General features: G+C 44.2%; 1 protein-coding gene and 1 long non-coding RNA gene across 3 annotated transcripts in view; one reads left to right on the top strand and one right to left on the bottom strand.

Annotated features, from left to right (window-relative positions):
* LOC130192188 (synaptosomal-associated protein 25-A-like) overlaps positions 1 to 23,216 on the top strand; it is a 44,927-nt gene that overhangs the window by 14,744 nt on the left and 6,967 nt on the right. The window contains exons 2-5 of one of the 2 annotated variants that reach the window (XM_056411968.1): positions 3,011 to 3,117; positions 4,399 to 4,440; positions 12,488 to 12,536; positions 22,341 to 22,458. In XM_056411968.1, the coding sequence (XP_056267943.1) occupies positions 3,046 to 3,117; positions 4,399 to 4,440; positions 12,488 to 12,536; positions 22,341 to 22,458 (281 nt within the window). In that variant the 5' untranslated portion in view covers positions 3,011 to 3,045. Of the gene's footprint in view, positions 1 to 3,010; positions 3,118 to 4,398; positions 4,441 to 12,487; positions 12,537 to 21,998; positions 22,117 to 22,340; positions 22,459 to 23,216 lie in introns of both variants that reach the window. The other variant, XM_056411967.1, reaches the window with a different exon arrangement.
* LOC130192193 (uncharacterized) lies at positions 5,224 to 7,795 on the bottom strand. Its single transcript, XR_008831347.1, has 2 exons — positions 7,173 to 7,795; positions 5,224 to 6,220 (listed from the first exon to the last, which is right to left on the bottom strand). It is a non-coding gene; the product is annotated as an uncharacterized LOC130192193 (long non-coding RNA).

Here is a 23,216-nt window from a genome sequence, read left to right as displayed (position 1 = left end):
GATGCTTCAGCGGGAGGATTTTGGATTAAAATGAAGAATGAAGTTCAAAGTATAAATCCTTAGTGCTCTCAGAAAGTGGGACTGCAGAGCGAAGGTGAGCACGCCATTGGTTTCTGCTCATGTAGCTCACTTCTAATTGGTTGTATGCGATGTGCAAATATTACGTTGGGGGTCATTTGACCACCCCGATGGTGCATATGTGAATATTCGAACAACTGGATTGCCATAAAATAATAACATAGAACAGTCCTGGTCCCCAGAGGATGACTCGTACCGATGTTGGCGATCGTGTGACTGCAACTCGACAGCTGTTGCATGCGTTGACAAGAACATCTAATGCAGATGTCCGTGGTTTCCTGGAGGATCACGTTTAGATTTTCGGTATTACATGAAATTTGGTGGCAATTTTGGTAATTTGTGCTATGCATCAACATACATGTTGGATCTGATCTGTTGATAGTAAAACTAATTGGAGTCTCACCTTTAGCTCTGGCCATTGTTTGCACATTTAGCCCCAGTAGCTGCTCTCCGTCAGCTCAGCTGCCGCCACGCGGGGGCGATCCCTCGACTCCGACGTAGCGAATGTGGCACCTTTTAAACTCAGAGCGAGAGCGTTACAGGAAACCCGACGGAGTTGGAGGGAGTGTACGAGGGGGAAACCAAGAGATGGGGCGATTATATGCACACAAATCAATGGGTGAGATCAGATGTGGCCAGTGATTATCCAATCAGGGACAAGTGGGGGGGGCACGTCACTCTAATGCTCAGCATACAAGCAGATACACAGTTAATCTCACCAAATGACTTGTAAAAGCGGAGAATATGGACGAATAGAAGCTTGCTAAAGGCCGAGTTTGATTTGTCATCCTATCGGTGATAGATGGAGGTGAGAGACACACCTCAAGTCAATACCCGAGGAATCGAGAAGCTGTGCTGTGTGTGTTGACAGGAAGCCACTCAAGTGCAAAGAGATAATCAGCGACGGATCGATAACGCGGCAGAACGTCGTTACGCTGGGAGGATAAACGTGGCGAGGGCGCGGGGTCTGGATGTTTAGCGGCTGAGCGAGAGGCCTCAGCGTTTGGTTCTGTTCAGCTCAGACATCGAAGATGACGTTTCACTCTTGAATCTCTTTCAACTTAAAAAAAGGTTTGGCTGTTAAAATCAGAAGGAGCAACTGTTTCCTGTCCCACTTAAAACGTGGTGGACATAGAAAGGCTACAACATTAATATTTTAAAGTGGCATAGCAGACAACCAACCCCCCCCCCCCCCCCCCCCCCCCCACACACACACAGATACATGGAGAGAGAGAGCACAAAAGAAAGAGAGAAGCACTTTGAAAAGGCTGGTGTGTTTTTTTCCTCCTCCATCTCTCTTCCCGGCACATGTTTAATTATTAACCGCCCTGACGACTCCGCCGGTGTGGAGGCAGAGACAGACAGACAGAAGGCGCGGCAGAACAAGGAGATACTTTTATTAAACATCCAGCTCAAACTGACCTTGTGTCTATTCACCACAGAGACCTCGTGTCAGCGACTGATTGATGGGGCCCCGGGGCCCTGGGGCTCCAGCACAAGGCGAACCTTTAAGGTGGTACATCCACAGAAATCCCTGGTCCCGTTGCTGCGCTGTGGATCGCAGTGGATTAGATCACATTGAGCTTGATCCCCGAGCTAAAAAACCGCCAGGTGGTTAATTTCATATCAAGCCACATTAGACATAAAAACTCTGCAATTATGATTTGTGTGATGTAAACAAGATCACATTATTTCTGTACATGAATGTACAAATGAGGTCTGATTGGATCGGATTATTAGTATTATTAGGGGCATTATTGTTCAGAGAAGCGGCGGCAGAGGAAGGTAGAGAAGGAGTGAAGGGAACATAGAGTTCCCCCTGTCTCCTTGATCCCGACCAGCAGCAGCATGTCGCTCTGTCAGCCTGCAGAGTTACAGCAACATCCATTTCTCATGGACCGTTCCTCCAGCTCTGCTGCGTGTGGCGACATGAAATACTGCCTGGCAGCGCAGGGGAGGAACACAAATAGACCGTTGGCTCTGTCCTGACACTTTGTCCCCCAACAGTGAGGGAGCTCATCCCTCGCTCATCTCCCCTCACCGATGGATCCAGAAGAGGAAACTCTGGGTCAGCAAGGTGGCGGGTTGAACTCAGGGTTTTCTTTTGGCTGCGGGCTGATCACAAAAGCAGAGCCTATTCACCCACAGTGTTTTAAACAGTAAATGACGCATCACCTGTGCTTACGAGGGAAGAATTCTGCCCCTTTGCTTCGGCTCAGTCAGCAACACGTTGCTCCCTTTTAGTATCTCAAAGAAATAAACATTTGCTTTGTGACCTGTGTTGAGGTGTATTTATTTTCATGTGCTGTTGACGGTGTTGGACAGCTCTGACTTTGTCCAGAGAACCATGCCTGCGTCGAGTTTTACTCCCCGCCTCCCACAAAGCAGTAGGTGCATTCGTCGAGTGTTTCGGTCTGATGTGAAAAGCTCTTCACCGCGTTGCTGAAGGACACTTTGACGATGGCTGCTAAACGGAGTGATTGGACCTTCAGGCTTGCTGTTATGGAACAGCATGTCCAACCTTCGAGGTGGATCTGGCAACAGATGAGGGCAGAAAAGATCATTATGAGCTTTCATTCTTTCGTTTGAAATCCGAACCGGTCTCGACCTCAGCAGTTCCGTCATCTCACAGCTCATCACAGGCGGACCGTCTGACTATACTGAAGGATCAGAGCTCTGCCTCCTCAAAATTCACAGATCTGCTGCTCAAGCTGGACTCCCTGGATTGTGTTTCATGTCCCACTGGTCCCCAGAGGCAACACACGGCCACAGCACAGCATTGCTTCACTGCCGGGCTGAACGCCTTGCAGCTAATCTTTATCACACTCCGGGTCACATGATGCACGGGGCAACACTTGTTATACTGCTTGATTTACTTGCCACTGATGTACTAACCCCCCCCCCTCTCTCCGTCTTTCTTTCTTCCTTCCAGTCGTTCTTGTTTGAGGTCAAAGTTCAACAGTCATCATGGCCGACGATTCAGAGATGCGCAATGAGCTGACAGATCTGCAGACACGCGCAGACCAGATAGCCGATGAGGTACAGTGGAACACACAACACACACTTGTGTACTTCTGTGTGACACACACACATCTGCTCTTTTTACATAACATGTTTTGCATGTGATCCTGTGTTATCTGCTAAAGTGGTTGCAAGTTTTAAGTCGAACTTCCTCAGATATTGATTGTCATATACACTCTTTAAATTGCCCAGGATTTGATTATTAATATGTGGAGCACTTCTCATCATATCTGACACATTGCCATCTGTGTTTTCGTTTCTTTCAACTCTTTTTCCAGTCTTCAGTCAAACGAACATGCATTCTGGCCACTTACTTTGTGCGCCAAATACTTTCCATAGAAAGTTTGCATGTCACAATGCATAACGTGTGAATTGGGATTTACCCCGCTTACATTTCAGAAATCCAGAAAGTTGGTCATAAGCCAGGTAGTTAGTCCTCGTGAACATTTGCAGCAAAAGAATATGCAACTTAATGTCCTCTCCATTACCTGATTTTCTCAAAAAGAAAAAGAGCAATGTAAGTCTCTGTAGGTGGAGTACAAACAGAAACAGTCAAAGACACGACAATTACAACCTGTTCTTTCCTCTCAACGACACACATGCCTCTCCATCCCCTGCCCACTGACGGGCACAGCTACTGTAATTTCACGCTCCCTTATTTTAGCAATTTATTCTCAAAGTCTCTTTCATCAAGACTATGCTTCTTCTGTTCTTTTTTTAAGAATGGAAGAACTTTGTCCTTTTTATTGAATCGAGAGGCGCTCGGGAAGAGCAGATAATTCTGTGCTGCAGAATCATGGCGTGGCTCCAGTGTCCTTATTAAACATTCATGAGGAGATAATGCAAGGCCAAGAGGCTGCGTGGATGTGACGGGAGGGGAAGGGAGATATAAGGAAGTCGGATATGGTAGGATGGATGGAGATAACGCAGGGGAAAGAGCCAAATGAGGATTAGGAATGAAATGTAATGGTGTTTGGTTTAAGAAACGGAAGAGACTGGAAAGGGGGTCCTGCAGAGGGCGAGACGCTGGCAAACAAAAGTCAGAAATCAGATCGTTAATCCTGGGATCAGAGGAGAGAAGGGGAGAGGAATAATGAAGCCTAAGTATTATGTGTATGTCTACATTTGTCAATACTCAGTCTTTTCTTGCTCACCTCTCACATGTGTGTTTTACACCTTTAAATATTCCATCAGACGTCCTTCTGATTCATGTTACCGGTGACGTGCTGTATGTCCTGTATTCGCTCTCTTGGGACTCTCAGCTAATCATTTGCCCTCTCTCTCTTTCTGCCCCTGCAGTCTCTGGAGAGCACTCGGCGTATGCTGTCTCTGGTTGAGGAGGTGAGTTGGCCACTCGTGTGACTGCACAAACAACGATTTATCTTCCGTATCAGCCCCCAGCCTCATGCTATAAATCATAAAGATGCAGCTCCATAGGTTATAAAGAGAGTAGACTCAGCTTCACTCGATCTTTATGCTGGAGGTAGGTTATAGGTTAAATACAAACTTGACTCAGCACAGGAAACCATTACCAGTTAGATAAAACTATTGAGATGGAATTGGCACTGCTGACAAACCTTTTGAAACATTCAGATATCTAAAACAAATACTGTACTTGTATATTGATATGTTATTATAAAATTTAGGGACAGCACTGTTGGAGCTTTAGAAAACCTTTCACCATGAATTTGATTAGCAAAAGGACAAACAAGTAGCAAACAAGTAGTTTTGTATTTATTTTTTACCAACACAGACCTGGACAAGTCAATATTTAAAATGTATATTTCAAGGACCAAATCCTGCATAGTATTGATATTATTTTTGTAATATTATTTTTAACCACTATAGCAAACAGTGGTTCGTCCGCCCCGTTTCATGAAGCAGGACCTCGCTGCATGAGCCGCTCTCCTATAGGCTCACGTGTTTGTCTACGTCGAGGAAGACAGGAACTCTTTCAAATCTTTTGCATATGGATTTGGGATGCATTTTTCCAAGAAGATTTAGCTGTTTTCTACCAGCATCAGATGGCGACGAGCTTGTGTGCGGCTGATAGGTTTTTTTCCTCTCTATATCATTTAAAATATTCACGGTCAAGGAGGTGAGAATGAATCACAGACAACGTAGTATCTTTGGTCAAAGCTTTGGACCAAAGGGGAAGCTCAGTCGCACATGCTCTGAACACGACGACCTCCAAGACATTCCATCGAGCACCCCTTTGGTCCAGCCTTTTATTGAAAGCTTTACACACACACACAACACCAATGGAGAAGTGGAACTGAGGACATGTTGACATATTCCTTCCGTCTGGTTTATTATCACTTCCTTATCCGACTCCCCAAACCCATAACACAACCTTCGGGTGGGAACGCGGAGTTCGGGAAGCTCCTCTGATTGTTTAGTTTAAGATATGGTAAGCAATAACATAACATAAATTTTTATCTCTGTCAGTTCCCTCCTGTTTATGCTATTGCTTATTATTTAAACATGGTCAATAAGGGCACTCATTTGATTTGTCTAATTTCTAAGCAGCATGTGATTTACGTATTTGGGTTAAGCAGTCCAAGCAGAATCATGATTATTCTTTTTTTCTTACACATAATTTGTTAGTAACACCACACCAATCTCTTTGGGAATTAAACTTTTTAGTCAGCAGCTTCACATCAATAATTGTCCGTTCCTTGTGAGGAGTTTTACACAATTATGTCATACAAGCTTAAACCAAAAGTTTACGTTATATTTTCTTAAACGGGAGCATTGACAGGTCTTCCCATGTCATCATACATATGAGTGTACGCGGTCGTTTCAATGGGCTCCATCATCCGAGGCGACACCTAAGAGCAGGGATTGTTGGTTTCTTCACTGACGTTGAGATGGCTGTCTTTTAAGCGGACAGCCCCCTTTGAAGTCAGTCTTCCCCTCTGCTCGTGGTCGTCTCGGGATCAGGGCACTGGTCCGGGATTTCTGTAGGGAACAGTTTGCAATGGGAAAGATGTATCCAGGTGGTCCTCTCGGCTATCTTTACAGCGGTTGCAGTCGTCAGAAGGACTTGGAATGGTCCCTCCCAGCGAGCGTCGCTCCACGTCTTTTTCTTGATGACGCGGATGCAGACCCAGTCGCCGACCTGTACAGACATAATGGGGGAGACAGGTGAATCTGGCAAGACATTTGCTTCCCTGACTCCTCTCCCCATCATGGTCTTCTTCATGTACTCCACTATTGTTTCTTTCTCACCCACTTGCTCTAAATCTGGGTGAGTTAGTGGTAGGCGGTAGGGTCGTCCATGAATGATTAGGTTTCCTTGAGGGTTGTGCTTGATGCATGTCACACATGCTTTACAAAAAAATTTTAAGTAGTTTTGTTCTATCATAGATACCATCCCTCCTGTTGAGACATGGCATTGCCCATGACTCAAAATAGCAACGGCCTTGAATAGACTTCTTGGTAGCCCATAATTTTTCTTTTACTTGGGCTTGTGCCCTCTCTTTTGCTGCTCGGACCCACTGTTCTGCTTGTTTTAGTTCGTGGTGTTTTGATTCGCTGAGTCTGGGTTTTTTGTTTTCTATGGCGATGGTTTTTAGATTTTTACAGATTGTTTCTATCTCAAAAACGTTTAGTTCGCCGGAAAAGCCGTATTTTGTTTTCCATTTTATTTTTCATTTTTTTTTTTTTTTTTCAGATATTTCACACTATCTGAGTCCTGTTTGAACATAAACAATGTGTCGCCTGAAAATTCGCCTTCAGGCTTTCCGTGAGAATTACCCATTGTTTATGGTGTGATCGTATAGTATTAGTACAATTCCTTGTTTCTTTACCCAAAACTGCCAATCTGTGGTTGTCTACTTGAACAGGCCGTCGGTGTATGTTGGCCTGGAAGGTTTCGGCCGACGCTGATTCAATAGAGCCACAGCATTCATCCACAAACAAATATAAACAAACAAAGCTAAACAAACACCTAACACTTATTTTTACGACCTTTAATCAACCTTTATTTCTAAAAAGGGCAAACCCTTATTTATTTCCTTTTTTCCGAGCGTCAACCTTTATTTCTCGCAAAAGGGCAAAACCATACGTACTTTGTCTGGGTCAGTCTCCCTCGGTCTTCCGATCCGCGGATCCGTCAATCCACGACTGGATCTCCTTTCTGCAGAATTTATCCACTGCTGAGCGGTCTCTTAATCCGATGATCAGTCGGGGCCTTGCACAGGTGTCAGTGGCTCCGCAGGAAAAAGAAAAATCCAGACGATGGGTATGTTGGGATCCGGGTCACGGCACCAAGTTATGATAGGTTTTTTTCCTCTCTATATCATTTAAAATATTCACGGTCAAGGAGGTGAGAATGAATCACAGACAACGTAGTATCTTTGGTCAAAGCTTTGGACCAAAGGGGAAGCTCAGTCGCACATGCTCTGAACACGACGACCTCCAAGACATTCCATCGAGCACCCCTTTGGTCCAGCCTTTTATTGAAAGCTTTACACACACACACAACACCAATGGAGAAGTGGAACTGAGGACATGTTGACATATTCCTTCCGTCTGGTTTATTATCACTTCCTTATCCGACTCCCCAAACCCATAACACAACCTTCGGGTGGGAACGCGGAGTTCGGGAAGCTCCTCTGATTGTTTAGTTTAAGATATGGTAAGCAATAACATAACATAAATTTTTATCTCTGTCAGCGGCCTCTAGTTTCTGCTGCCGGCTACAGGGACACATCCCTGCTCTGACCCCTGGACCAGCCACCGTGTCCTAATGAGACAAAGCCGTGAGGGACAGAGGGAGACCTGGGGCTGACCCAAGCGGTGGCCCGCTCGGCAGACCAGCCTTCTCACTGGCTGTGCATGCATTTGTGCCCTTTTGAAGATAATGCCAAAGCGATGCCATTTGGTCGCTTCGACTGGAAGACTCTGATTTGAAAATGTGCATCGGTTTGTTAGTGGAGAAATAGCGGAAACAAACAGCGACTGTGTCATGTTTTGGCTTCTCGCTGACACCATGCTCTTTATCCTCCTCGCTTAGCATCCCCCCAGAGAGATGAGGCTCAATATAGACTGCAATGTGGCAATAAGGCAGCATGGATTATGGATGAGGCTCCACAGTCCTCTTTATACAGTAGCCTACAGTCGATGTTTTAAAATTGTACCTGGGGTGTTTTTATTTACAAAAAAGGATAATTCGACATTCATCCCTAAAAATAATTATGTTTAAGCCACAAAAAACAAACAAAGAGAAAGTCAAATATGGGTAAACTGACATTTTAGAATAGATCCAACGTTTCCTTCTTTAAGGCTTCTTTACTCTTCTCTCTTGCATGATCCTCATCACAGGATCACTCCTACACTATACTGCACTTCAGCTCTGACTCTTCCTCTCTTTAGTATTTGTTTCTTATAATCTCCATGATCCACGTTGAGGACATTCTTTCACGTTTTTTTTCCCATCAATGTCCACAAACATGAAGACCGTATAACAATGTCAGTTAGAGGTCAGACCGTATAGAAACACTCACAGGGAGTGATGTCATGTGTCCTTGTCTCGTGTAAATGTGTGACCCATAATTCATTCTCCAGACAGTGTGCAGCGTGACCTTTAATTTGCAGATAGCTAGCTTATCTTAGCACAAACACTGGAAACAGAGGCATACAGCTAGCTAGCCTCTGTCCAGCAATCCAGCTACCAGCAGCTCTAACGTTCACTAATGACCATGTTACACCTTGTTCATTCTCATGACAACTTGTAGAGGTGCTGGCAGGAGTCAGGTACTGATACCGGGCTATCTGAAGCTAACCAGCTGCTGGCAGTAGCTTTCTAATAGATCTACAAGAGTGGGAGTGAACTTTCAATCAAACTCTGAATAAGTGAATAAGCACTTTTCCCACTTATCTTTTTAAATAATTAGTTTACAATATAAGGTATTTTCAGTGAAATGTTACTGATTAGCTCTTAACATTGAAGACAGCAACACAATTATGTTCTACAAGCAGCATGAATTAAATGTTCGATATCTTAAATGCATCACGCAAAATGTCGTCTGATGAATGAGCTTGGTGGTGCAATTTTCTTTTATCAAGAAAAATTGAGAGATATCGAAGTTGTTATGAAAACGGTCATCTTCCCAGTGGGCAGGGAACAGAAATGAGAATCTGCTCGGTGGGTCTGAATGATCCGTGAAGAAAGCGGCCGAGATGGAAATGAAAAAGAGAAAATGAGACCGAGGGACGAGGAATGAGATGAGGAAAGTGATGAGAAAGATAAACAGAGTTAGAGAGAGGAGCCTGTAAAGGACATGAAGTGCATACACAACCCCTCTGCGGGGCAGAGAAACGGGAGATCTGATTTGATGGGCATCGTCAGGCCTGCAGACAGAGGTGCATTACACCAGAAGGATATGATATTACATTCATAATAGCAGTTATATCACTACACTGTTGCTGAGATGAGAAAGAAAATCAGTAAAGTCATTTAATTCCCTCGTTGAGTCACTCGAGGCTTCAGAGCAATATTTTGATAATTTAGGCTCATTTGGTTTCTTGCTGAAAATTAGACGAGAATATCGATACCGCTTTCATCCTAGCATGAAGACAGAAAACAGGGGAAAGACAACAAGCAGCAGTTTTCTGTTCCAAAGTCTCCGCTGGTTGCCTGACAACTGTGACGACGAGGCTTTGGTTATTTACGGATTAAACAAATGTGTCAAAGTGCACTTTCTCGGTGCTTGTAGGTGGATTGTAGCCAGTCTTGTTGCTAAGCTAAGCTAATCAGCTGTAGCTAAATATCTACTGGATAGAGAGCGGTATCGGTATTCTTATCTGACTATCGGAAAGAAAGGACTTTTACATCTTCAGTTAATTAAAGCAAATCAAGCAAATTATCATTACGTTAAAATGCAAACGACTGAATCTAAAAGGTAGGATCTGCATAAATGTTTACCCGTGTTTAAAATATGTGTACCAAGACTGTGTTAATCACTCTCAAATGCTTTATAAAAGATTTCTATCGACAGTCAATCTTGGACATTCTAATGAAAGAAATTGCAAAACTGCTGTATTCAAAATGGTTCAATCAATCAACCCATCAAATGATCCATTTATGTCCATCAGTTAAAGCTTCATTGGATTTGTGTTGTTGGATCAGGTGGTTGTCTGACCAATAGCAGGGCAGCCGCGGTCGTCTCCGCAATGACTGAATTAGAATAGATTCCAGGAGACAGCAAAGTGGACTTTCAATGAAAAGATCAATACAAGGACTCCGTCTTAATGTCAACCCACCAGTTGCCCTCTTTCCTTATATTGCTTTTGTTCTACGTTTTTCTTTCCCTCAATGATTACAATTAGATTTGGTTAACTTTGCCTGGAACTTCTGAATGTCTCTTATGAAGGGGAAGTGACACTGATTCGGTTTACTTTGAGGATTGTAACCGATACGGAAAGCACCTTTAAATCACGTCACCTTCAAGACAACAGAGACGGTAGGGCGGAACACTGCGAAGCATGGAAATGAAGAACAAAGAAAGAGAGATTGATTTAAAATATTCATCTCTATTAATCACTTGAAAACACCTGCCAGGTTCATTTCCTGGGAAGAAAACTATTTTGGGAATAGGTCCTAAATGGAGATTCTGAGACTCAACAGTCAGTCCCTTTTATTTATGTGCGCGCGCGCGTGTGTGTGTGTGTGTGTGTATACATGCGTGTGTGTGCGCGCGTGTGTGTGTGTATACATGCGTGTGTGTGCGCGCGCGTGTGTGTGTGTATACATGCGTGTGTGTGTGTGTGCGTGTGTGTGTGTGTGTGTGTGCATGCATGTCAAATGAGCCATACAGAAATATATGATATCATCTTATCAGGGAGTTTTTCCTGATCCGATGTGAGGTCACGGGACAGGGATGTCATATGTACAGATTGTAAATCCCTCTGAGGCAAATTTGTAATTTGTCATATTGGGCGATTAAAAATGAACTGAATTGAATTATCCGACAACGCAGTCGCCGGGTTCCGATATCCTGTCCAGTAGCTCAGGACCTCGCATGTCTTGTGGCTTCCTGTGATTCCTGGCGAGATACACAAGCAGTTCTTCAACGAGGTTTAAGCATGTGTATCTGCAAACATTAGCTCTGCAGAGGTTTCTGTTCGCTGAGGATTCTTTTTTATTTATGAGTCCACAAAGCTCATGTAAACACGCCGCTTCTCTGCTGCTAATCCAGATCCTCTGCCGCAGTGGGTTCGATTGGTGCTAATACCAGTGGCACGTCTGGCTGGCCTCCGGCGCTGCTCTCCATCTATCACCGCTCGAAGAAGGTCAGGGCGCACTTTGATCCAAAATAGCTGATGCGTGAACCGAGCGGCCTTTGTTTTAATATCTGCCAGAGGAAGCCTCGGGCTCACAGGGAGCACGGAGCTGTTGTTCTGTCAGATGCGCGGCGGTTAATGCGGTTATTGTGTGCTCATGATGGATGGCGTTATGAGACGATGCCCCGGCCCACGAGTCCACGGAGGAATAAGTGTGTGGGTCTGCACGAGCGTTCATGTTTTGCCCGTGTGTTTGAGCGCCAAATCAGAATGTTACATAACTGGAGCTCCGCCAACGAATCTCTGGTACCACCAGCCCAGTGAATATTACCAATATAGCACGCGCCATTCGGGGGACGAGTTTATGATGGGTGGGGGGGGGGGGGGGGGACGACTGTGCAAGGATTCTCTCAAGAATAAATATTTCTTTATTTTTTGCTTTTGTCATCCTATGTAAGTCTGTAAATATGATTGGTTTGCAACTTTGTTTTCTGCCTGTCAGTCTGTCCTTGTCTTTGAAAACAGAGCAGACATAAAGCTGACAGGAAGTCCCAAAGGGTCCCCGGGCCCTTCCTGGTTTACCCACCTCCCATGTACCAACGCCCCTCATTGGTTACTTTAGTGCACAACAAGGAGAATACTTTACTGCATGTGTCCATTCTCCAGCTACAAGATGTATACTAATGATGAGCCGTGTTTATTTCCCGTGCAGTGATTCACTCCCATGATTTTGATCCATTCTTGGATGAAGTGTAATGAATCAAATCCTTGTGTTTATTTTTTATTTTTTTTACTGATGGCTGTTTTAATTTAAATGAGTAATTTGAGATGATGGAAAATATTAGTTTTTGCTGAGATTATTGTTCCACTCTCATTGTCTGAGTGACTTTTAGCAAAGAAAGCAAATAGGTTAATTTCCCCAAAATGCCACGCTCCAGAGAAGTGACTTCAGACTGTAACCTGACCCTCTCTGTCCTGATAGCTCTGCTCTGTTAACCTTCACTGGCCTGTCACATTTTATTCTTCGTTTCCCAACTTCTCTTCTTCTCTCTTTTCCCCCCATCTTCTCTTCTTCTCTCCCTTCCTCTCTGTCTGTCAGAGTAAAGATGCCGGCATCAGGACTCTGGTCATGTTGGATGAGCAGGGAGGTAAGTGGATGGGGAGAGAGAGATCACTGAACACTGTCCCTCTAACATCTGTCTGAACTACTGATTCTCTCTCTGCTGTATAATGGGCGATTCTCCATCACCAGTACGTCCAGTATAACGCAATAGTAGTCCCAGTCAAATGTACAGCATGTACAGATGCGGAGGACCTATATGCTTCTATAATTACAAAAGTAGAAGGGCAGTTTCTGTCTCTGTGAGCTTCAGCCAAGTCTTTAAAAGTAACATCCGCTGCAGTCTGATGGTTATACTGGACGGGACTGTTGAGCCAGCCTTCTGCTTCGCCTCCCCATTACAGTGCTGCGCTTTTATTATTCCTGGATTGCAAATTATTATACATGTAAATTGAGTTCATCTCACTGGTTATGTTTAAGCTTTATTATATAAGTGCTTTTTAGCATTATAATGCGGATATAAACCGCTTTAAACTTCAGCTATACTTTACCATTCTCTTTTTTCTGAAGGGAAACAATGATCAGTTACAAACTTTCTCGTATTCCTCCACATCTTCTCCAGTTCTGCCCAAATTATAGCTTGAGCCACTGTTAAAGGGCCAGTGTGAAGCATTTCAGCGGCTCTATTTGTAGAGATGGAATACAATAGAAATAACTTTCCTTTATGCATAATCACCTGAAAATGAGAATCGTTGTAGTTACATCAGCTTAGAATAATTAGTTTTGATCTATTTAGAGCTGATCCTCTTCACGGAGTCTGCCGTGTTTCTACGGTAGCCCAGAACGGACAAACAGAACATTGGCTCTAGAGAGGGCCGTTCTCGTTTTCACATTTTCTACATGCTTGGCTTCATGCTTTCCTGCTAGATGCCATGAAATCAAACACACTGCTGCTTTCGGAATTTAAAGGAGCACTCCGCCAATCCGGGAACTCAGCCAGTGCATAAAGTCCATTTTAGAAGTCACTCCGGTGACGGTGGGGTCTAACAGGTGGGGCTATCGAATTCACATGATGACAAATGCAGCATCCGGACTTTTGTTTTTGGGAGCGCAAGTTTACATTTAGATTGTGGAACCTCCTCCGCAGTCACTGAGTAATAACATCACCAATATTGTAGCGTTACTATAATATTCCGAAAAAGATCTCGGTCGGGACTAATATAATATATATATTCTTGCATTTCTAATATCACTTGCTTATAGTAACTCGTGATTTTGTTGTGTTAATATAAACACAACAAAATCACGCAATATACGCAAAATACACACACCTCGTGGAGCAGTGAATTAAGGATATTTCTCACATATGATATCAATATCACATTATAAGGCTGTGGCAGCGGAAGTCGCTCATAAAACCCCCACATCGGCTTCAGCAGGCTCAGCACGGTGTTACTGGCCCTCACTGCCATGCCACATAAGTCCACACCGTAATTGAGCCGGCACCAACTGGGAATGCATGCCACATGTGTGTGTTTATCAATATCCACTGGTACTCTGCAACAACAACAACAACAAAAACAGCATCTGCACTGTGACTACAGTATGAATAACATCAGCAGCACTCCCGTCTGATCCTTCACTTTAACCCTTGTGTTGCCTTCGGGTCAATTTGACCCGATTCAATGTTTCACCCTCCTGTCGCCTTCGGGTCAATATGACCCGATTCAATGTTGAACCCTCCTGTTACCTTTATATTTACTAACATATTTTACCCTTGAGGTCAATATGACCCCAGCTATTAAAATCTCCAGAAAATTATTAGAATTAATATTGTTTTCCAAGTTTAAGTGTGAGGTACTTTATGTTTGTTTGTTGACTCCCGAAAGAACACCGACATTAAACATTGAATCGGGTCAAATTGACCCGAAGGCAACACAAGGGTTAAGATGAGCGCTTTCTCTTACTTACACGCTACTCTCTTACACGCTTTTTTTACACAACAAACAAACTTGTGCATCAGATCTTTTGTTTTATTTTCCAATGTTGCAGTACTTCAGCCCGTAGACTGTGGCACAGTGGAACCAACTGTCCCTGAGAGAAACACAGCAGACCACATAGACACCACTGTAGAAACACCAGATACCATGTCATTTTAATTTTTATTGTTGATTAAAAAAAAAATTGTTTTTACGTTTTATTTTAGGAAACAAAACAATGGATTTATCTTCCCATTTACATTCCACGATATTAAATCTTTAAAATTCATGGTAAAAAATAAAATAGGGTGCAATCTTAAGGGCTCCTTCTGCGGCCCCGTGGTGAGTGTGGGCCCTCGTTCTCCACCCTAAACATTCCACCATTGGCTTGTGCTTCGCTCCATGCATGAACAAGCAGTCTTATTGGCCTGTCAAAAGAACAGATAGCCTGTTTCTCCTCCCTCTCTTCCTCCCTCCCTCCTGTCTTCTTCCCTCCAGAGTCGCGGCTGCGTCGGCGCAGGACAGCAATCAATTCACAGATTTAAATTACCTCTGCCTCTCGGCAAATGTCCTCTTAACCCGATCTCTCTCGCTCTCTATCTCTCTCTCTCTCCTCTCCTCTGTTTCCCTTCTTCCTCTTCTTCTTCTCTTTCTCACGATCCTTTTCTGCTTTCCCACCAGCCCCTTCTCTCATTTTCCTTTCGGTTTTCTCTCCTGACCTCTGCACGTTCTTTCCTTTCCGGTTCCTTTGCCTGCAGATCACTTTGGTTACAGTAATGATGAAGCTCTTTTCTTGTCTTCTTTCTCTCCGTCTCTCCTGCCTTCTCCCCCCCCCCCCCCCCCCACCAGATCCTCCCGCCCGTTTACAATGGCCGCCAAACTACACGAGCCTCTACAATCTTTTGACACGTTTGCCGCGTTATTTATATCCACAATTCCTTCTAATATCGCCATGAAAGAAAAACAAAGCTCATAAATAATAGCCACCCATGCGTGTGGCCATTAATACTGTCTTGTTGAGCCGTAAACTGGCGTGCAACTAATCCCTCTGACCTTTACACATGCAGGTCACACCTTGGATATTTCTCATTTCTTGCAGCTAATGAGTCCCTCCCTGCTCGGCTATTACATTACATTACATTACATGTCATTTAGCAGACGCTTTTATCCAAAGCGACTTACAATAAGTGCATTTCAACCTAGAGTACAAACTAAGAACAACAAGAATACAGGAAGTAACATTTCCTCAACATAGTCGAACTACAAAAGTACCATAAGTAAGTGCTATCTAAGTGCCACTGAAGTGCTAATCTGTGTTTTAATCCAGATATAGTCGGAAAAGGTGTGTTTTCAGTCTCCGACGGAAGATGTAGAGACTTTCTGCTGTCCTGATGTCAGTGGGAGCTCGTTCCACCACTGAGGAGCCAGGACAGCAAACAGTCTGGATTTCGAGTGATTAGCTCGAGGTGCAGGAGTCACAAGTCGATTGGCTGTTGCCGAGCGGAGCGAACGTGCTGGGTGTACGGTGTGACCATATCCCGGATGTAGACGGGCCCGATCCGTCTAGAGCACGTACGCCAGGACCAGTGTTTTGAAGCGGATGCGAGCAGCCACCGGTAACCAGTGGAAGGCGGAGGTGGAGTGGTGTGGGTGAATTTCGGGAGGCTGAAGACCAGTCGAGCTGCTGCATTCTGGATGAGCTGCAGGGGTCGGATGGCCTTAGCAGGTAGACCAGCCAGGAGGAGTTGCAGTAGTCAAGGCGTGAAATGACCAGAGCCTGGACCAGAACCTGTGCCGCCTTCTGAGTAAGAAGAGGCGTATTCTCCTGATGTTGTGCAGCATGTACCTACAGGAAGCGTTGTCGCAGTGATGTTGGCCGTCAGGGAGAGTTGACTGTCTAGTGTCACCCGAGGTTCCTGGCAGTCAGGGTAGGGGCCAACACAGAGCTGTTGAAGGTGATAGTCAGGTCGTGGGTGGGGAGCCTTTCCTGGAAGGAATAGTAGCTCAGTCTTGTCAGGGTTGATCTTCAGGTGGTGAGCAGACATCCACTGAGAGATGTCAGTCAGACAGGCAGAGATTCGCCGCCACCTGTGTTTCGGACGGTGGAAACGAGAAGATCAGTTGGGTGTCATCAGCATAGCTATGGTAGGAGAAGCCATGCGAACGAATGACAGAGCCGAGAGAATTTGTGTACAGAGAGAAGAGGAGGGACCCAGGACGGAGCCTTGAGGAACCCCAGTAGTGAGAGGACAAGGATCAGACACAGATCCTCTCCAAGTTACCCGGTAGGTGCGGTCTTTAAGGTAGGAAGAGAAAAGAGCGAGTGCAGTGCCTGAGATCCCCAGGTCCTGAAGAGAAGAGATCAGGATCTGGTGGTTCACGGTGTCAAATGCTGCAGAAAGGTCGAGAAGGATAAGGACAGAGGAGAGAGGCTGCTCTAGCAGTGTGAAGCTGCTCAGAGACAGCCAGGAGGGCAGTCCCTGTTGAGTGGCCGGCCTTGAATCCAGACTGGTGACGGTCAAGAAGGTTGTTACTGTGGAGATAGGAGGACACTTGGCTCAAGATAGCTCGCTCCAGAGTTTTGGAGAGAAAAGGAAGAAGAGAGACCGGTCTGTAGTTGCTGATGTCAGACGGGTCGGCGTGGGTTTCTTCAGGAGAGGGTTGACTCGCCTCCTTCAGAGAGTTAGGAAACAGCCAGTTGAGAGGGAGCTGTTAATAAGATGGGTGAGGAAGGTCAGAAGGTCAGGAGCAATAGCCTGGAGAATGGGAGACGGGGTCAAGGGCGCAGGTGGTCGGTCAGCGGAGGTCACCAAGCTAAGAACTTGATTGGGAGACAAGGGGGTGAAAGAGGAAAGAGAGGGGGATGAAGAAGTTAGTGTTGGTGAGGTGATAGAAGATGGATTTGTAAAGGAGGAGCGTATGTCGTCTATCTTGTTTGTAAAGTAGTCGACAAAGTGGCTCGGCAATAGGGTGGAAGGAGGAGGGGGACAGGGGGGATCAAGGAGGTTGGAAAAGATAGAGAAGAGTTTTTTGGGGTTAGAGAAGGAAGACTGAATTTTGGTCAGGTAGAACGAGCTATTACATGCATGTTGACCTGAATAACAGCTCGGAGCACTAAACGTCGGCGGGGTTGCAGGTTGTAAAAGTGGTGGACTCATAAATCAAACGCATCCATGTGACTATGCAACAGTCAGAGCTAATGATAGTCTTACAAATTGAGAAAGAGCATTTATAGTGGGTGGGAAAGGAGGTGGTTTGGACCCAATTAACACAAGACTTTCAACCACCAGATTGGTGTTCGACAACGCAAGTCCCAAAGGGTTGTTTTGTTGCCGAACATTCGTAATGTTTTCCGAAACCTAACTACGTGGTTTTGTTGCGTTAAACTACTGATCGTAGCACTCTATGTGGTTCTGTTGCCTTAACCCACTGGATCTCAACCTGTTTCTTTCACGCCCCACTTTGGAGGAAGAAAAGCATTCAGGCCCCACCGCCAACAAAATGGTCTTTGCTGACTTTTTATTAAAATAACTTTTTGTGACTCCTCCATGTGTGCTTTTTTAAATAATAGAATAAAGAAATTTGCAATGACTTTCAAGTAAACCAAATGTCAATGAACTTGTTAGAAAAATGCAAATAAAGTTATTTATGTGCAAAAAAGCACACTGGCAAAAAAAAGTAGCTTCCTGGCACTGCAATTAACCTGGTTGGCACTGGATATCTTTTCAAGATAATAACAATAAGTACAACCTTTGAAAAACTAAAGAAAACTAGTTCAAATATTTGACAGAGTTTTACACTGCATACGTTTTTAAACAATAACGTGCAACCTAGTGCAGATATGTGTGTCAAGTTGTATCAGTACACTATAATAAAAATCAATGTGGTTCAACTTAAAAACATAAGTACAATTGCTGCCTTAGACTTTCAAGTGTAGTCAAATTGGATTTACAATTTGATACAACTCATGATCATGCTCTCTGTACGTTCACTTGACTGTTTAGTACAACTTAGTTCAACTTAGCAATGCAAGTTAAAAATATATATAACTTATCATCATGCATTCTGTTCACTTGTCCAAATAAGTAATGTCAACTCTTAAATAAGTTAGAAGGAAGTTGACATTACTTTCCTAGTTAATATGACCTAAAAGTATGCATCATTTCAAATGGAAATTGAGTTATAAGAAACACTACGTTTTGTGGCAAACAAATCGTATTTATTGCATTAAAACAAAGTTTACATAAAAACATGCAGATCCCTAACAACTTCCACACTGTGGTTAAACAGAATATTAACAAAAAGTCAGGGCTCTCAAGTTTTGAAGACAGGCAAAAGACATTGTCGGATATTTCCGTCAGTAGCGCGCAATTCCAGGATGCTTTATTTTCATTGGTTGCTGGATTACCCAGATACGGGTTTTTTTCTGATTGGCTATTGTGTAGCCCATTTCTTTTTTTTGATTGGCTGATAAGTGGCTCCTCACAGCAGAACTCCAGGGGAGCGCTTGATTCCTCCACGGTGAGGGCAGCGCGGCCAGCTCATGTTTGCGCGCTGCGGCACATTAAAACATGAAATAGCCGAGAGTTTTTTTCAGCGTGAGAAATACGATGTGTGGCGGGAGTGCGTGACTTAAAACCGAAATGCGTGAGTCTCACGCTCAATGCGTGACACTTGAGAGCCCTGAAAAGTTCAGACTCAGAGAAAAACCTTAAAAGTCAATGTAAACAGTAAAGAAATCAGTAGAAACAAATGTGTCCAAGTTTCAGGATTTCGTGGCATCTTGTCATGTGTTGTCGAAGCGAGAGAGAGGACCAAAATGCCGACACTACTTCCAAACCACTACAGGGCTCTCAAGTGTCACGCATTGAGCGTGAGACTCACGCATATCGGTCTTAACTCCCGCACTCCCGCCACACATCGTATTTCTCATGCTGGAAAAAACTCGGCTATTTCATGTTTGAATGCAGGGGTGCTCAATACGTCGATCGTGATCGATTGGTCTGCGCGCATCGGGGCGGAGCAAAGAAAAAGTCACTAGCACCCCCCCCCCCCCACACTCTCACTAGCACCTAGCACCTAGCAGTAAATTACAGAACGACGTTATCATGACTTATTGTTCAAATCCCTTTTTACAGTGTATTAGTGGCTGCAATGAGCTTTCCACTACAAATCTTTTTAAAACTGGCTTGCAGGCTTGATACGGCCACTCTTAATTCATGCTTAATGTTGAGCTCTTGTTCTGAAGGACAACAGCGGAAAAGACGATCTCAATTCATGCTCAATGTTTAGCTCTTGTTTTGAAGGGCAGGTTTTGGCAAAACGCCAAGAATCAGAGTCACTAATAGTCTTGGCCGTCGTACATTCGCAAGTGTAACCTGTTAATGGCGTAATGTAAACATGTACACGGTGATACAGGCATTTCAACATGTGTTTATTAATGACTTTTATGTTTGTGTACTTTGAACTTGTGTAATCTGTGAAGTTCTCAGTACAGGTCTTTCTGCATTTCCTCCTGCGTCCCACCTGTAGTACCACTGCGCCCCACTTGAGGGGTGCGCCCCACAGTTTGAAAAGCACTGCAATAACCACCCAATGACCTAGTTATTTTAAGGCCTAACATAACCTGTACTACATTCTACCTGTAGTTATTTCAAAGTCAACAATGGTTTTTGACAATGGTCAACAATGGTTTTAGTCTGTCATTTTAGTTTGTCATACATTTATATCTAAACCCGACAAAGTGGTTTTGTTGCTTAACTTTCATTTTGTAATTTTGTAATTTTGTAAGAAAAAAGCCGTTCCAAACAACACCAAAAAATAAAATTGTGTCCGATTACACCAAAAAAGACAGATTTCTTTCCGTGACTATTATTTCAACTTTTTTTCTTTGAAATGATGTAGTGTCCGTCATCGTGGTGTGGCACACGACTCAAAACTCTACAATGATCCTCGGCAGCTGTTGCCATGGAGAAGAATCTCGTCAGAGACGTGAATCAAAGCCCTAACAAATAAAAAATGTTGTCGACGAAGTTGAGAAAACCAAGAATTTAATTTTTCTTTTTTTTTTCTTCAGTTTTCTCACCATTGTCATCATCAGCTTTCTCCCACGTTTAAGGGCGACCATATCATTCAATTATTGGAATATATCGCATTTGTCCGACATAAAAACTAGAAATGAAATGATGATTTGAAATGCTGCTGTGTAATAGAGTCCCCAGATGGAAAACTGAACCTGTGACTTAACGCTCGGGCCTTTTCGCCAATGAGTTGTGCGTCCTTATTGGTTAAACCTGTGTCTGACTATAGGAGAGGAGGGAAGGGGGGGGGGGCCCTCACACAATAATCCTCAAACGGCTTGAGAGGAGGCAGTTTGGCCCGGCTGTCCGAAGCTAAGGAGATAAACAATGTCTCTCTCTCTCTATCTCTCTCTTTCTCTCTCTCTCTCTCTCTCTTGTTCATTGCTTCTCTGCTCAAACCCTCACTCATACTGCCATGGGATTACTGCTGGAGGCCATTTAGTTGTTGTCTACTGACCTGTCCAGTTCTACCGTCCAGTCCAGTTAGCAAGAAAAATTCATCTTAATCCTCCTGATCCTCTCGCCTCAGCTTTTAAGATCTGTCTCAGATTTCGCTCCATTTATTTAGCTCGCTGTGTAAACAGCTCTGGCTCATGGAGAGAGAGAGTGAGATAAGTGTTTTTTGTCACTAAGACGTTGCGGCTCATCTGTATTAAATGGAATGACAGAAACAGATTGTGACACCTACCCAGGTCGAGTGCTGACATCTTGTATTCTGGCAATCCCTCCTGTGGCTGTTACAGCTTTTATGATTATGAAATTGACCCTAATGGCAGAGATCTGCACAGCCAACGCAGAGGTCCGAGCAAGGTCGTTGTTTATGATCCCATGTGGAGACTGAATCCCGGTAACAGTCTGCTTCGCTCCAACCCGATGGATCAGCAGCACTCGTTCCAATAGATCTTGAGCCAGTTTTTTATGGCCATCTGTCCTCTTGCACGACAATGTGACTCATCTAACCTGAGGAGTGTTTCCCCTGGAAGATAAAGTCCTTCTCTCCACTGATGGAGATTACTGGTATCTTGTCCTACAACCATTAACAGTCACAACAAGAGAAATAGAGAGAGAGAGAGAAAAGAGAGTGAGAAATTCGACAATGAATCAGAGCTTTTTATAGCTCATTGCCCCTCTGACCATCTAAGTGAGGAAGCATCGTGACTTTGCGTGCCTGAATCGATTTTCCCGCTCATTTATCCAATTGCTTTTACGCGCTCCTGCCTATCACGGCCTCCCAGTGGCACGCAGTAGTACTCAGAATCAAAACCCAGCACCACACGAGGTGAGTCACTTTGGATGGAGGTAGGAGACAAAAGCTGTCGGAACCCCTGTAGATTTCTAAGGAAATGAATTCATCCATAGCCCGCTTTGCCTTCTGCTACCAAAGCCCAAACCACTTTTTGCCTCTCTTGCACCGTAGCGTAGTGCGCCAGCCCTGCAAAAACCAACCAGTCAAATTTATTTTACTGCTCTCATGCCTTTTATCCTCACCAGAGCAACTTGATCGCATGGAAGAGGGCATGAACAAGGTGAACGCAGACCTGAAGAAGGCCGAGAAAGATATAAAAGATATAGGACAATGCTGTGGTCTGATATGCCCATGTATTAAAAAGTAGGTACCGGCCAGGAGCCCCGAGCTTCTGCCTGTCCAGTGCTGGTGGTGGTGGTGGTGATGTCTGATGTCTCTCTTGTCACAGTCAATGTCTTTTTGTGTCTCTTCTCCTCTGTTCATCCTCTCTACTCCCCCCCCCGCAATGTCTTCCACCTCTCTTCTCTTTTCACGTGCTTTCGTTCTTTTGCTGGAAAAAAAAAAAATGACAATGTGTTGGTAATCAGAACAACTGGAACGCATCGAGGAGGGGATGGACCAAATCAATAAGGACATGAAGGATGCAGAAAAGAATTTGAACAATCTAGGACAGTTCTGTGGTCTATGTTCATGTCCCTGTAACAAGTAGGTGCTGCCTGTGTCGCCCGACTGCATGTGTTTCAGTGCCTGCCTTCCCGTCTCTCTATCCGCCCGCCTGCTTCTGGTGTGTGAGAGCATGGTGACCTGTGGTGTGAGCGGTCGGGCCCATAGCCACGACAGCAACCACAACAACATCAACAACACGCTCCCGGAACAGGCACCAGTGCTGCCTGTGTGTGTGTGTGTGTGTGTGTGTGTGTTATGTGAGAGAGTGTGTGTGCTTGCATGAACAACACAAACATCTGCACGACCGGTTCCAATGTTTTCTTTTTTTCTTCTGCTGTTTGTCATCAACCAAAAAAGCCCTTCATTCCACATCGGATTAGAGATTCTCTTCCAGCAGGTAGCGGCAACAGCAGGGATCTGGGGTCTAACCAACGAATAAATCAACTAGTTGCCTTCTCCATTGAATTACTCATTTCAATTTTATCCGTTTTGTTTTCGTTTGTAAAAAAACCCGATGTTGGTGTTTTACATGTTTTTATATTAATTAATTGCTTACCTGGGGCTCTTGCAGTACATTACAATAAATATTCTCATTCTCCTTCTTGCCGAGTTAGATGAGAAGATTGATACTGCTCTCCAGTCTGTGCTAAACGTATGCAGCTCAGCTTAGCACAACAACTGGAAACGGGGAAGTAGCTAGCCATTAACAAAATCCAACTCCCAGCATAACTAATGTCATTAATTGACACGGTGAAGCTTGTTTGTTAAAGATGGAAAAACAAACAAAGTGTGAACAC

Source organism: Pseudoliparis swirei, chromosome 4 (assembly GCF_029220125.1).
Source record: "Pseudoliparis swirei isolate HS2019 ecotype Mariana Trench chromosome 4, NWPU_hadal_v1, whole genome shotgun sequence".
In the NCBI taxonomy this organism is placed as follows: Eukaryota; Metazoa; Chordata; class Actinopteri; order Perciformes; family Liparidae; genus Pseudoliparis; species Pseudoliparis swirei.
This window is presented reverse-complemented; position numbering and strand designations above follow the sequence as displayed.